General features: G+C 46.9%; 1 protein-coding gene across 1 annotated transcript; it reads right to left on the reverse strand.

The window, feature by feature from the left end:
* Positions 1–1,687: 1,687 nt before the first annotated feature.
* On the reverse strand, positions 1,688–13,934 carry LOC104596865 (putative acetyltransferase At3g50280). Its single transcript, XM_010258191.2, has 3 exons — positions 13,267–13,934; positions 2,372–3,077; positions 1,688–1,741 (listed from the first exon to the last, which is right to left on the reverse strand). Exons 1-3 carry the CDS (start codon positions 13,932–13,934, stop codon positions 1,688–1,690), a joined length of 1,428 nt encoding a protein of 475 aa, XP_010256493.2.
* Between the last annotated feature and the right edge of the window lie 2,472 nt (positions 13,935–16,406).

A 16,406-nucleotide genomic window follows, 5' to 3' on the forward strand; every position in this document is an offset into this window, starting at 1 on the left:
GTCCCGGAACCGATGGACCCAAATTTGATATGTATGTTAATAATACCCTTGCTAAAAATGCAATAAAACCCCTGTAAAAACCTAAAATACAACTAAAACTCTACTAAAAAACAATAAAAAACCTGTTAAAAAGGAAATTGATAAAAAACAATAATAACTGTATATATATATATGTATATATAGGTATATATATGTATATGTATATATACATATACATATACATATATGCATATATACATATACATACATATATATGTATATATGTATGTATATGTATATATATATATATACATATACATACATATATACATATATATGTATGTATATGTATATATATATACATATATACATATATACATATATATATGAAGGCGCAGCTCCCGAGTCGAATCAAGGCAAAGGAGCAGCTCCCGAGCTCAACACAGAGCAATGCTTTTCCGTCGTACATATAGATACATATGTGTGTGTATTAAATTTTAGTGTGTACTTATTGATTAACCCATGCCCAACCCAAATGCATCAAATTTTAGTGTAGGGGCCTAGGTTGGATAAATCCAACATGATATTAGCTGGGACCTTAAGCCCAATTCTAAAGGTTGGGCCTCACTTGAGCTTAATTACTGTTATTTTAATTACTATGAAATTATTTTTTTCTAAATAAATAAATAATGTAAAATGTTTTAATTACTGATATCTTACTTAAATAATTTATTAAATATGGTGCTTTACTATTAAATTAATTATCAAACAATTTGGTCACTAATTAAGTAACACAAGTTACATAAATTATGGTAATTTTTAATATAAATTAGAATAATTATTAATTATATATACTTAATGATTTAAGTAATTGTCAATAATAATTTAGTTATAATTAATGTTATTTTAATTAATTTAAAATAATTTCTTAGTAATTAAAATAGCAATAATTATAATTTAAATAATTCATCAAATATGGTAATTCACTATTTAAACTCCTTGATTTCACCAAATTTTAGCTTTAAACTCCTTGATTTCACTACTCATATGTTAAAGATTCCTCTTCAATGTGTTTGACACACTATGAGACTTCTCGAGCCTAAAACCCATGTTCCATGCATCTCTAATGCAACCAAACCTCCCAACAGCCTCATAATCCAAATCCATGCCACTGTACCAAATTCCAACTCAAAATCCCCCCGTTCGGCCCTTCATCAATCCAAGATTCTTTTTTGATAAATCTCATTAATTAAAGCTTACCAGCCAAGGATCTTCATCATTCCAGCCTCTCTCGACCAATTGAACCCCACCACCATGTTCAAAAACCCAAAAAACTTCAACACGTCAAATTTTATTATTAAACTCCTTTGTTTACCCGTTAAAAAAGTGAGATTCCATTTTGAGCATTTTTGTTAATTGATAAACTATAAGCCAAGACCTAATCTGAATCAAATCTCTCATTCCACATCATTAATCAAAGATCCATTATTTCCATCATATTTAGGATGTCCCAAAATGCATACCCACCAAATTTTATCCTAAAATCCTTTTGTTTGATCCTTCTTCAAGCCATGACTCCGTTTCAATAAATCTCATTGATTAAGAATATACCAGTCATAGATCTCCATCATCAATGATTAATCCTCTAAAAACTATGGGGTCTCCTGCATGGAAAAAGAAGTAAAATGAATACAAGTTGCATGTTAAGTTAGTAAATGGGTGATTTGATTTCATCTTCTAAAAATGCTTGACTTGGGCTGAGCTTATGAATTCTTGTCATCAACAATTAAGCTCCGTAATTGCCTAGGGGGTAATGTACTCTCTCCAATAGATAGATAACCACATTGGTTGAACCTCCGATGTGCTTAACCACATTGGAGCTGGGGCACCCAGTACCCACAGTACACTACAGCTGCACATCCATGAATCATATTGGACTCAATTGTAACAAGGGTTTTCCTTGTAGTGAAATCTTTTATTTATTTTTTATTTTTTTCTATTAAAATGAAAGTATTAAGATTTATGCATTCTCCTAATTCCAGAATCAAGACTCAGTATCAATAACCAGTTAACTATCTACTACATTATTTCAAAACTATAATGTTACAATAGCACTCTAATATGTTAACCAACAGGAAAAACTTCTTCATCATCCAAGCATTAATAAGATACAATCATAAATCTATAACAAACTACCAAAAGCTAGATTATTTGCAATACCCAAAAGGACGTAGACTTTTTTTTTTTATTATTTTAAAGATACAACCTGGACGACGCAAATATATATATTGCATCTGGTGGTAGGAAATGAAGAGATTCCATTCCATCCATATATACAGGTCAAGGCAAAGCAGACTGATGAATGTTATGGTAATGGAACGGTGGAGTAGACTGCCTCCATAAACTCTTCAATTGACTCAAGGGCATCCATTTCCTCAGGCGGAAGGCATACCTCCAAATCCACGCTCCCACCGCCTTCTTTTCCAGGGTATGCATAAACCACCCCACCAAATTTGTTACCAGAGCCTTTACGAACAGCTAATGGTTGTCCCCACCCAAAATCATTCCCAGACACGTCGAATCTTGGCGAGCTCGCAATCATCACACCACATGGATCGAAGAACTCCCTTAGTTGGTAAACGGAGGGGGCCATCATCTTTGCTTCCATATACTTGCGCACCACACTGTCTGCGTGGCCGGCCACAGCTTGATGCAACATCAGTGCTGCCCACCCAAGGCCATGGCTTAGTAGTTCTCCCACTGTTGTCGTCCCGCTCACTGTCTGAATTGCGGTTCCAAAGTAGTTTGAAGACAATGGGGGATTCAATCTTGGGCTGTTGTTGATGACCAACGTGCAACTCGTTGTCTGGCTGACATTTAACTCTCGCGCCTGTGTCGTGGCCCTCCAGAGCAAGGCTGACAACGCTTGCAATGAGGAGATGGTGGTCGTGTTGCACTCTGCATTGGCCTTCGCTTTGAGTCTTGCCATGGTTTGTGCAGAGGAATGGAAGAACCTCTCTCTGAACATGGGTGGATTGTATCTCTCAATGAACTTGTTATGGTGACCAGAGAAGGGTAGGTTTATGATGAAGGAAGATTTGGCCCGAACTCGCAATCACGTCACGTGGCTAAAAACAAGTAGCTCGACACTTGAAGCAACGTACCCATGGTGCAAACACCAAAGGGAAGAAACCAGCAGACTGAACTCCCCTCGAGGAGACCGAACTTCCTACGAAGAGCCCGAACTTCCTTCGAGGAGCCCGAACTCCCTAAGAGGAGCTTGACCTCTCTACTAAGAGCTCGAACTCCCTACGAGGAGCCCAAACTCTCCCTTTGGCCCCAAGCCACACAAAGCATTGACCCGAACTGGTCCGCCTCATGGCAGTTCGGGACACTCCCCTATCCGAACTCAAGACTTCGCCTCGCACGTTGCTCCAGTACTTCGCCTCCCGAACGCCGAACTAGACAAACCGCACCGTACCTGACACCGAAGGAGTCCGTATCCAGGGGCGGCACACCTGACTGACTTGGGATCTGACGCTTGACAGCCGCGCTTCAACGGCTAACTACCACCGTCACCTGCCACCGCCATCTCCAGTTACAGAGACGGCTCCGACAAAAGGAGCAATGGCGGTTCTGCCCCAGCAGAGGTGATGACACCCAAACTGGTAGAAGCACAGAAGTATGCAAACTTTGCGCTATCTAGTTTTATCTTGCCTTTGAAGAATTCTAACTTGAGCTTCGGAGCCTTTACACTAGGTTCCCCCCGGAGCTTCCTCATCTTCTCCATTTTAGGTTCCCTGCTGCTCAGTTCAGAGGCAAGCTCATTGACAGCTAAGACCAGCCAGATTGCGCACCATCAATTGGCACCGTCTGTGGGAAGACGCTTCAAAAAGCCTCCCTCCAAACTCTCATAACCCCTTTTCTTCAAACCCAACACTCATGGCTTCTTCCAGCAACGCCGGACGTGGCACGGAGACAAACACCACTGGGGAACAACTTCAAGTCCCCATGGTATGCGTTGGACAGTTCACCATCCCCCTCTCAATGGATGGGATCCCCAGCTTGAATGCACCACAAGCAGTGGCGCCCGCAAACCTTCCTGCCATGAGCATCCCCTTTCCTCCCCCTATTGAGACAACCTTCACTGAACCAACTGCCGTCCCCTTGGCAGCAAGCCAAAATCGGTTGGACGACCTGATGCAGTGCATGCGGGCAATGCAAGCCCAAATGCAACAGTTCCAGCAACACCAGCTTCATTAGCACCAAGTACTGCACAACATCTCCCAGTATCACTATCAACAACAGTTCCCCCAACTGCCGCTGAACCAACCACCACTTCCACCTCGGCACCCTACTCCGAGGCCGGTTAAGGCCTCCCCATAGGATGGATGCCCCCACCAGGGAAAGGTCTCCCGGCCCCAGAACCCCCCTAACAGCCAGGCCTCGTCCCTAGGCCGAAGAGAGAAAAATCATCCCCGCCTCGTAGCTCGTAGGCGGGTCAGGAACCTCGCCCACAAGATTGGCACCTCGGCGCTCCAAGCCTGAGTTCCCGCTCATGGAAAATCGATTCGGTGCCCTGGCAGCAGACTACCAACATTCCGGGCCCATCGAGCTCGACAACACAGAGGCCAGCAACGCCAGTACCAGGCCCACTCAACAATGAAGGCGCCGGGGAAGTCGCCAAACTGCCACCCGTGTCCTGTCAGAGCTCAGAGGCAAGGAAGAGACAAGCTCGGACGAGGTAGGAGCTGCCCCGATTCTCTCAATTTCTTCCCCCCTCGCATCAGAACTCCTGGCGGTCCTCTTGCCCAGGGATTTCAAGCTCCCACCTTTGGACAAGTATGATGGGTCCTTCGACCCCAACGACCACGTTGACGCTTTCCAGTCCCAAATGCACCTCGCCAGGGCCAGTGAATCGCGCAGGTCTTCACTGCACACTTTGTCACCAGCAAACGGTGCCCCGGAACAAAGGAAAGCATCTTCGGAGTAGTCCAGAGGAAAGGAGAATCCATCCGGGGCTACATCAAGCAATTCAATGAAGCATGCTTACAGATACTGCGGTTAGACCCCGCGGTGCAGCTCGCGACGGCCAAGAGAGAATGCACAAAGAGTTCAAGTGGCACATGGTAGCTAACCAGCCCGTAACCATGGCCAAATTCCTCAAGCTCGCGGACAAGTTCATGAGGACAGAGGAAGAAATCAACCAACGAACCGAAAGCGGGAATGAGAAAAGAAAGAGGGAAGGCGAGCCCTCCAATCCAGTCGACAGAAAAAACCCGGCCCGAGAGCCGAAGCCGAACCAGTTGCTCCAAGCTCCCCTAGTAGTTCGACCGGATTACACGCCGTTAAACGCAAGGCGGACCGAGATCTTAATGACAATCAAGGACGCCCCATACGTTAAGTGGCCACCTTGCCTAAAGGGAAATCCAAACGAGAGAAATAAGAATTTGTATTGTAGTTTCCATAGAGACCACGGTCATTGTACCGAACAGTGTAATAATCTCCGGGACGAGATAGAGAGGCTCATCCGTCACGGATACTTAAGAAATTTTGTACAGCATAACAATAATAACAATAAGGCAGGTCGCAAAGGGGAGCACGAAAAGGATGCCCCCGAATCTAGTAGCAGACCTGCCGAACCGTTGCAGCGATAGCCTCCAGAAGAGAGGCCAGTTTAGGGAACCATCCATGTAATTGTGGGAGGTTCGGTGGTAGCAGGGTGCACCTCAGCAGCAGCGTAGACTTCAGTTCGTGAAGCGGCTCTCGAGGAACAGAACCCCCCAAAAAGACCGAAGACCGAAGAACCAATCTCCTTCATGGAAGACGACGCACGAGGGGTCCACTACCCCCACGATGACGCACTCTTCATTAAACTAAGGATCAGCGACTTCGAGGTTAGACGCGTACTCGTAGATTCGGGCAGCTCAGCGGACATCCTCTTCAAATCAGCATTTGACCAACTACAGTTATAGAGGAGCGAGTTGAAGCCCACGAACACTCCTCTGGTGGGTTTCAGCGGAGAGGAAGTCAGTCCCCTCAGAAAAATAATAGTACCTGTGGAAGTCGGCACATGGCCTTGTGCGGTCAGACTCAACCATGATTTCTTGGTGGTCACGACCTCCTCCCCATACAATGCCATAATAGGGCGGCCAATCACGCATATCCTGCGGGCGGTGATCTCCACCTACTATTTGGCCATGAAGTTCCCTATAGACTTCGGTGTGGGGGTAGCGCAGGGCGACCAGCTCGAGTCCTGCAAGTGTTATGTTGCCGCCCTAAAGGGAAAAACCAAGGTGGCCGACGACCTCGAACTGGAGCGGCCTGCGGAGCAAGGCGAGGAACGAGCCTCGCCCATAGAGGAAACAGTCGCAGTCTCGATTTCGGCTACAGACCCAGCTCGCACACTACAGATCGGTGCTTCCGTCGAGAAACCCCTACGAACCGAACTGGCGAGTTTTTTACTTCAAAATTTAGATATTTTTGCCTGGTCTGCGGCCGATATGCCTAGTATTAGCCCCAACCTGATAACTCACAAACTTAATACTGACCCTGTAGTCAGACCCGTTTAGACAGAAGAAACGCAACTTAGTCCCAGAGCGCTGGAGGGCGGTCGATGAGGAGGTTGAAAAGCTCCTCGCAGTAGACTTCATAAGGGAAGTCCATTACCCGAGCTGGGTAGCCAACCCAGTGCTGGTGAAAAAGGCAAACGGCAAGTGGCGCATGTGCGTCGACTACACTGACCTGAACCGAGCTTGCCCGAAAGATTGCTTCCCCCTCCCCAGGATTGACCGCCTAGTGGACACGACCTCGGGACATGAGTTGCTAATCTTCCTAGACGCCTATTCAGGCTACAACCAAATCAGGATGAACCAGTCCGATGAGGAAAAAACCAGCTTCATAACCGAGTTCGGCCTATATTGCTATAAGGTCATGCCCTTCGGATTAAAAAATGCTGGGGCGACCTTTCAAAGACTTGTAAATAGGCTGTTTCGGCCCTTAATTGGCACGAAGATAGAATGTTATGTAGACGACATGGTTGTCAAGACACAGTTTTTACAAGAATTAATACAAGACTTAGATTCTGTCTTCCAAATCCTGCGTCAATTTAGCATGAAGCTGAACCCTAACAAATGTGTCTTCGGTGTCACCTCGGGCAAATTCCTAGGGTACATTGTCAACTGACGCGGTATTGAGGCCAACCCGGACAAGATAAAAGCCATCCTAGATATGAGACCACCCCGGAAAGTAAAAGAAGTTCAGAGGCTAAACGGCCGCATAGCCGCTCTAAGCCGCTTCATGTCCAAATCAGCAGACCGCTGCCTACCCTTCTTCAAAGCAATCAAAGGCAAATGGTTCAAATGGACCCAAGACTGCCAGCTCGCGTTTGACGAGCTAAAAAGTTACCTCGCTAGTGTGCCGACCTTAGCCCAGCCCGAGGAGGGCGAAGTCTTAGAACTGTACCTCTCGGCAAGCGATGAGGTGGTCAGTTCAGTACTAATAAAAGAAGCAGACCAGGTCCAGCGACCCATCTATTACGTTAGTAAAATTTTGCAGGGAGCAGAGACAAGGTACCCGCAGATAGAAAAGCTAGCATACGCACTGGTGATAGCAGATCGGAAACTTCGCCCGTACTTCTAGGCTCACACCGTCATCGTCCTGACTGACAAACCTCTGAGGCAAGTTTTACTCAAACCCAAGGTTTCTGGTCGACTGACGAAATGGGCCATCGAACTCAGCGAGTATGGCCTCCAATACAAGCCAAGAACTACTATTAAGGCCCAAGCCTTGGCAGATTTTATCACCGAGTGCATGTTTAGACTTGAAGCCCCCGAGTTAGTCGAGCCCGAGATCCCTAGTTCGGGCGAGTTCGGAGCTCCCAAGCCAATAGAGTCCGAACCCCGTGAAGTAGCAGGTAGTGTAGCATCTCTCCTGGTTAGGCCAAACGCGAACTGGGATGAGGAGCCCTGGATCCTTCACGTAGATGGCTCCTCGAACCAGCAAGGCAGCGGGGTTGGAATAGTGCTACGCGGCCCGAGCGGAACAAAATTGGAATACACACTACGCTTTGAGTTCGCACCATCCAACAATGAGGCGGAGTACGAGGCACTGATAAACGGGCTGAACCTAGCGCACAAGGTCGGAGCAAAGCACGTAGTTATCTGTAGTGATTCCCAGCTCGTGGTCAACCAAGTTATAGGCGAATACGAAGCACGCGAGCTCGCTATGATTGCATACTTGGCAAAAGTAAAGGAGACTCTGTTCAACTTCCAGTCACACTTCATCAGGCAAATCCCAAGGTCAGAGAACACTAAGGCCGACGCCCTGTCCCGGTTAGCCAGCATGAGTCACAACGCCATGAGAACTGTGTACGTAGAGGACTTACCTCGGTCCAGCATTCTCAATGGGGCAGAAGAGGTCGCTCCCGTCCTTGAAGTAGAGCCGAGATGGATCGACCCACTCGCGAGCTTCCTGCTAGATTGAACCCTCCTTGCGGACCGCAATGCAGCCAAGAGGGTGCAGCGCTAGGCAGCCAAATACGTCATAATAAACGAACGGTTGTACCGACGATCCTACATGCTCCCCTACCTGCGTTGCTTGCGACCTGCCGAAGCCGAGCTCGTACTCCGCGACACTCATGAAGGCTTGTGCGGCGGACATCTGGGGGGCAGAGCCCTCGCTCAAAAGGCACTTCGACAAGGATACTACTGGCCAATGATGAAGGCAGAGGCCGTCGAGCTCGTTAGAAAATGCGACAAGTGTTAGAAGCATGCCAATATCCACCATCAGCCTGCTGCCCTCAAGTACCTCATAAGTCCATGGCCTTTTGCACAATGGGGCATCGACCTTCTGGGGCCATTCCCGCCAGCAACAGGTGGGAGAAAGTTCCTAGTGGTGGCAGTAGACTACTTCACAAAGTGGATAGAAGCTGAACCCCTGGCAACAGTTACAACCCGAAACATACAAAACTTCTTTTGGAAGAACATAGTATGTCGCTTCGGGCTACCTCGGGTACTGATCTCTGACAACGGCAAACAGTTCGAGAATATCAAGTTCCAAGAATGGTGCCAAAGTATGGGAATTCGTCAGAACTTCACGTCGGTCGCACACCCGCAGGAAAACGGTCAAACAGAAGTAATGAACAGAGCCATCCTCCGCGGACTGAAAGCACGACTAGACCGAGCTAAAGGGTTGTGGGCGGACGAGCTACCAAGTGTCTTGTGGGCTCACCGAACCACGAAAAAAACCGCTACGGGAGAGACCCCCTTTAACCTCACCTACGGCACCAAAGCGGTAATTCCGGCGGAAATCGAAGTACCTACACTGCGACTAGAAGCATACGACAAGCAGACAAACGAAGACGAGTTACGCACCAACCTTGACCTATTGGATGAGGTAAGAGACCTCGCGCACATCCAAACTGCAGCCTACTAGCAAAAGGTAGCTCGGTACTATAACGCTAGAGTAAAGAAGAGGAGATTCCGCGTCGGCGACCTGGTTCTCTGTAAGATCGTGGTACCCAAACTCGGTGTGGGAAAACTCGGACCAAATTGGGAAGGACCCTACAGAGTAAAGAAAGCACTCGGGGGGGCATACGAGCTCAAAACCTTAGAGGGTAAGCAAGTACCCTGAGCATGGAACATCGTCAACCTAAGGCGATACTACCTATAGACCACCAAGCAAAGTGGATAAAATCACCACCAAAACAAGCCGTGCGAGTGCGATAGCCCGGATAGAAAACAGATCGGACGTATGATTAGTTCGGCAAAATATGCTCAGTTTGGGAGAAAGAACAACCAACACTTAACCAAAAGTCATTCCATTTCAAAAGTAAGGTAGTACAAAAAAAAAACAAACAAAAAAAAAATTTACAAGCCCAGAGCTATTTCCTCATTATCAGAAGGCACTTCAACAATACCTGAAGGCCCCGCCTCGCCCTCGAAGTCTGGCTCACCATCAGCAGCATTGGCCATCTCTTGAGTTATGCGCGAAGTGGATATGGCGCTAATATCGAGCTCGGGGTACGTATTTCGGATCATCCACCGGCTTAGTTTAAAACCCCTCCTGTATGAATCCACCATCAGATCATCAAAGCCCGGCGAAGCAATGTACTCATCGACAGCCTTCTTCTTGGCATCTTCGATACCTTGAGAAAAGATCTACGTCCTCTCCCTGATGTCCTCCTGAAGGTACTCGACCTGATGCTGCAGATCCAGCCTCAAGTCCGCCATGTGTTTCACAACCACTCCCATGGCCTCGGCATCTCTCTGAGACCTCGCCTGCCTGTTCCGGGAAACACGAGCAGCCTCCTCGGCAGCACGACGAGCCTCTTCGGCAGCTCGCGCTTGCCTCGAGCTCCTCTCCACCTGAGCCGCCAAGGCGTGAATAGAAGAATTCACCTACTAAAAGGAACTGAGTGATCAAAAGAAACCAACAAAACGAAAGCCAAAGAGCTCTAAAAAAGGGAGAACACTTACCACCATGGCATGGGTAATGGCACGACAGGCCACTTGATGCAGAGGGAGATCAGTCCACGCCGCGACCTCCTCGGGGAAAATAGCCTCCTTACTCTTTTGAAGAGCATGGGTCGGCGGCAGCACACTCCTGAAATCCCCCGGGGCCCCCGAGCCCGAAGGCCCAGCTCGCGTATGAGCAGACCCGGAGTATGTAGGAGCCCCTGTGTAAGTAGTCTCAGCATAAGTGCCCCCTGCAGGCTCCTGCATTGGAGGAACCATCTCGGGCTCCCTATGCAGATCTTCTGGCGGATAGTCCGGCACCACGGGCTCCGCATCCCGGGACATCTCGGTGCGAGTTCGCTTGGCAACCCGCTTTCTCCTCTTCATGCCTTGGAATAAGTGCCCACCCCTGGTCCCTCGAGAATCCATCACACCTGCGAAAAGAAGTTCGCCATCAGTAAAAAAGCAAGAAAGACAGCAAGACAGAATCTCCAAGTAAAGAACCTACCCGAGCTCAGGCCGGCTGCAATGAGCTTGGCCTCCGTCAGATACTGTTGACACTTCAGCCCAAGCCGCGCCCATTGCCGGAGGCCCTTCGCCGTCTCTTTGTCAAGCATGACCCTAGAGTCAGAAGCGGCCATCCCCCACCTGGTCTAAAACGGCCACCCCAGCACACTTCGCACCCTGAAATAGTCCTGCTTCCATGCTGGGACCTTGTTGGGGAGTTCATGTAAATGCTTAAAGCCCGGGCGAGGAGACAGGTAGTGTGCCCGCCTACGCCCGGGGAGGGGACCTGCTTGCTTCTTAAGCATCAAGATTGAGGAAAAAATCTCCAAGTCCAAGGGAAAGCTCTCTTCACAAAATAAGGAAATTGTCCCCACCAAATTTCGAATGAAGTTCGAGTGAAGCTGGCCGACCGTCACGCCGAAGTGGTTCAAGATGAAAAGGCAATCGCAGCCCCGCGGCGAGCTACTCCCGGAATATCACGATCTCATTAGGACCGTGTTCCCATGGAAAGCTACCCGAAGGTATGAAATAGGCGTACTCCCAGGCAAGTTATAGTAGGTAATGAGGGATTGAAGCCCCTCGGGAGTCATGGTCGAAGAACCAAACTTGTCTAACATCCGACCCCGACGAGAGGTGAACGCCAAACTGCTCGAAGCGCCTCGGCCTACGAGTTTGAACTCTTCCTCGAGCTCTACCTCCGGCTCGCTAGGGCTATCAGGGGATGCAACTCGGTTCGTAGAACCTGCATCAGACCGGTTGGAGGGACTATTTGAGCTATCCAAGCTAAACATCGGGGAGTGAGATGGGATCCAGGAAAGTACTCACTCGGAAAAAGGCTATAGACCACAGGAGCTCAGACGAGCATAAGACCTTGAACGCGAGCTGAAAAAACCTGGACGCGAACTGGATGCGAGCTGAAACTCGGACGCGAGCTCGAGAGAGATACAGAAGTGAGCGACTGGGGTCCCCCCCCCGCTATTTATACTCACAGTGACCGAAAAGCGACGGCTTAGATCAAAGCCAATCCGACGGTCCACAGCCGCACTGACCGAACGTCCCCTGAGACCGAGACGTGATTGGCGCACGTCTTTCTGAAACTGACAGAGCACCGGCACACGTCTTTTCGAAACTGACGGAACGCCAGCGCACGTCTCCTCGGTAAAAGCGACAGCGGCACGTTTTTTCAAATTTGAAAAGACGCCTGTTATCGCGCCTCCCAAGTGGCGCACTTTTTTGAAATTTTGAAATAAAGCGCGTGCCACCACATCTATCAGCGTTTAGGCAGGCCGGCACGCTTCCCGCCTCTTGGATGCTCGAAGAAACCCAAGGAACCCTAACAACACACCTCGCGCAGTGGGAACCAAGATTCAAAGTGCATGGCAAATCTACCTGACACCTTGCGAACTCCCTGCGTCAGGGCTAGACCCTTAGCGCGAGGAGTGGGGGGCAATTAATGAAGGAAGATTTGGCCCGACCTCGCAATCATGCCACGTGGCTAAAAACAAGTAGCTCGACACTTGAAGCAACGTACCCAGGGTGCAAACACCAAAGGGAAGAAACCAGCAGACCGAACTCCCCTCGAGGAGACCAAACTTCCTACGAAGAGCCCGAACTTCCTTCGAGGACCCCGAACTCCCTAAGAGGAGCCCGACCTCTCTACTAAGAGCTCGAACTCCCTACGAGGAGCCTGAACTCTCCCTCTGGCCCCGAGCCACACAAAGCAGTGACCCGAACTGGCCCACCTCATGGCAGTTCGGGACACTCCCCTATCCGAACTCAAGACTTCGCCTCGCACGTCGCTCCAGCACTTCGCCTCCAGAACGCCGAACTAGACAAACCACACCGTACCTGACACCGAAGGAGTCCGTTTCCACGGGCGGCGCACCTGACTGACTTGGGATCTGATGCTTGATAGCCACGTTTCAATGGCTACCTGTCACCGTCACCTGCCACCGCTATCTCCAGTTACAGAGACGGCTCCGACAAAAAGGAGCAATGGCAGTTCTGCCCCAGCAGAGGTGATGACACCCGAACTGGCAGAAGCACAGAAATAATCATACCCGACCTGACAGGAGTCTAGGAGTGAGTGTGCGAGGTGGTTATAAAAGGCTCTCTATCCCCCAAGAACATGGTATGCAAACTTTGCGCTATCTGGTTTTATCTCGCCTTTGAAGGATTCTAACTTGAGCTTCGGAGCCTTTACACCGGGTTCCCCCGGAGCTTCCTCATCTTCTCCTTTTTAGGTTCCCTACTGCTCAGTTCAGAGACAAGGTCGTTGATAACTAAAACCGGCCGGATTGCGCACCCTCAGTTTACAATCGGACCATCGACAATGGGAAACCAACGCTGAAGTATTGGTGGGCGTGAGATACCTTTATCTTTTATTTCTTTTCTACACGCTTCAGACCAAGTATTGATGAAATGCCAGAAAGAAGTCCCATCACCAATGACGTGGTTGAAGGAGCAACCCAGGAAGATCCCATCTAGTAACTCCGTCAGTTGAGTCTTGCCCAATGACGTGCCATCACCAATGGTGTGGCCGTCGTGGTTGACAGCTCCATTGAGGGCAAAGAAGGAATGGACGATAGGGGGCACGTCAATTGGAGAGAGGACATCGACTATCTTCAGATCTGCTACAGCATGGATGAATTCAACCCCTGGAGCGTCTCTGCAGTCTACAGAAATTGAGTAAGAATGTGGGTTGTTGCTTTTCTGTGTGATGAAGCGGCCGGTAAGGGGAAAGAAGTGAACAAGGGTGCGAGAAAGGGATTCCTTGAGCTGGTCAATAATAGTGGGGATGCAATACTTGTCTTCTTGGTTGATAGAAGAGGGAGGTATAGAGAAAAGAAGACCAGTTTGGATGTAGTGAGTGGATAGCAGAGAGAGATCCCATGGGTTTAAGTGGTAAATGTGCTTTATTGATTCGTTTGGAAAGCATAGAGGTTTGATGGCGCACCTAGAGATGTGACGGACAGTCGCAAGGGTTGCCATGGAGTTGGTTGCTGATTAAAACAGTTATAAAAGAGATTGTCAGGGAATGAAGGATGATGAATGCCTGTTAATTTGTTGGTAAGATTTATAATTGATACATTCGTATTTACATTTATTAATTAGACGCAACTTCGAGGAGGGTGACCACATGGTATGCTACGTGGAAAAATTATTTTACATATCATTTTTCTTTAAATTTTTAAAATAAAACATTTAAATAAATCTGTAGCGTCTGTACGCAATTGGGATTGTAAGCAATCCTTGTTGAGACTAACGTGGACACTAACCCTGGGGTAGTTTGTTCGATGCATGTTTAATGTATCGCCATCAAGGTTTAACACAGATCCTACATCTTGTAGGATGAATTCCAGGTCATCTTGTGACCACAACTCCAGCAGAAAGCTCGAGAGTCTGATCTAGATATCGGCAAAATCAAGCTTTGCCTTAATTGCATTAAACCCAATCTTCTTTGGAATAATCACAAAGTATTTTCCATTGATTAGCCATGGCCTATCCTTTAACACTTTCTTATAATCAGATTTCGATGTGAAACAGTGAAAGTAAGATGGTAGAATCCGTTCCCTATAGTTTGCACATTAGTTTTACTTCCAATCCTCCGGTCACTGGCTTTCTTAGTTTTGGCTTTGATAGGCTTAGGATCCCCTAGAAATTTGGCGAAAAGGCACAAGGTCCATCTGCCATCAAACTTCCTGGTTTTCTTTCATTCATCCATGTTAATAGTGTGAGACACTTTTAGATGGCATTTGGAAGTGTGGGTGCTTTTTGGGACTGATTTTCAAGAAAAAATGCCCATGTTTCCAAGATCCGTTTTTCACAAAAAAATGTTTCTGCCACGTAGGCAGTGAGCAACACTATGCTATTTGTAAGGTGATTTTTATCACTGTTTTTCATGTATGTGCTGATAGGTAAGCACCAAATAGGATATACATCAGTCGACCATTGGGGGAAACAGGCGTTTCATGCATCGGTGGGGTCCCGATTTTTCAATAAACGCCTGAACCAAATTTTCATATATATGGGCGTTTGTTGAAACGCCTATATGGATCCAATGTGGCACCATTTTTTCTTTGAAAAACGGTTCCAAACATCTCATTAATTTGCCGGGTTTGTTATGCTTTCCTTTCACTACCTTTTGAGTAATTGCTCATATTCATTAGACGTAAATTTTGACAATCTTAGTGATTGTATAGATTGCCGTAAGGATAAAATGACTAGAAAACCATTTCCCAAGGGTACTAGGTGTACTAAGTTCCTCTAAATTATTCACACTGATATTTGTGGCCCTCTTAAAGTTCTTGCTCGAATGGACATATATACTTTATTACATTTATTAATGATTATTCTAAATTTGGTTATCTATATCTGATTGAGAATAAATCAAATGCCTTACAAACATTCAAGATGTACATGGCTGAGGTGGAAAATCAATTTGATAGAAGAATCAAAATTGTGAAGTTTGAAAGAGGTGGTGAGTTTGAGATTTTTGATGCTTTTCCCCAAGAGTATGAGATTATTTAAGGAAAACCCCCATAGCCCGTACACTTCACAAAATGGTGTTTTTGAAAGAAGAAATAGAATGCTAATGGATATGGTGTGTAGTATGATGAGAAATGCACTTTAACCACATCCTTTTGGGGAGAAGCCACCTTTGGTCTTCATAGGGTGGCTAAATCCAATGATTATTTATGTTTAAATGTTGGGTGCAAATTCAGCCCAAACTGATTGGGTTAGGGGTTTGCTGTCCTTAGGTAGTGAATTCAACTTGCTCCTTTCCAAAGGTTGGGTCAAATCATTGTTGACTCATGTGAGACCTTTATGGGTTCCACACCACATAATATTCAGGCCTAAAGTGGCCATGCAATGCCTTGGGACATGAACCATTGAAGGAAATGATTAATTAAGTGATTACACTATAACGAAATTAAGTGATCTCATGACAACCCATGTTATGAGACATAGGTTGATTATGGGCATGTATATTGGTATGAAGCACCCATTTCTTTTAAAGAAGATAAGTCTTATCTAAACATGGACGAGTCTTAATCCAAATCTAATTTGGATCAGCTCCTAATAAGATTAAGAGAGTGTTCTATATAAAGAATGAGAGGGAGCAGGAAAACCATCCAATTTCTCTTCACTCTCTTACACTCTTAATTTCTCTCTTCCCTTGCACCCATAACCTTATTCTGAACCAGTTACTGTAGGGGCTGATTCTCTTCAGTTCCTAGTTGAATTTTTACACAATCACATCAAGGCTCACAAGCTGCGTTGATCCAAGGAGTTTGGGGTTTGAATTTTGTTAAAATTGTATTGTTGAATTGACTTTACATGTACTGTTGCACCATCTTTAGCAAGTGGCCGATCCAAGTCTAGTATTGGACATGAACTACCATTTTGGGCACTGCTTTTTTGGACTCTATATCAGGTATGACCAACATTTAATTAGGGTTT

The sequence above is a fragment of the Nelumbo nucifera genome, chromosome 5, assembly GCF_055504915.1.
Source record: "Nelumbo nucifera cultivar China Antique chromosome 5, China Antique-T2T, whole genome shotgun sequence".
NCBI lineage: Eukaryota > Viridiplantae > Streptophyta > Magnoliopsida > Proteales > Nelumbonaceae > Nelumbo > Nelumbo nucifera.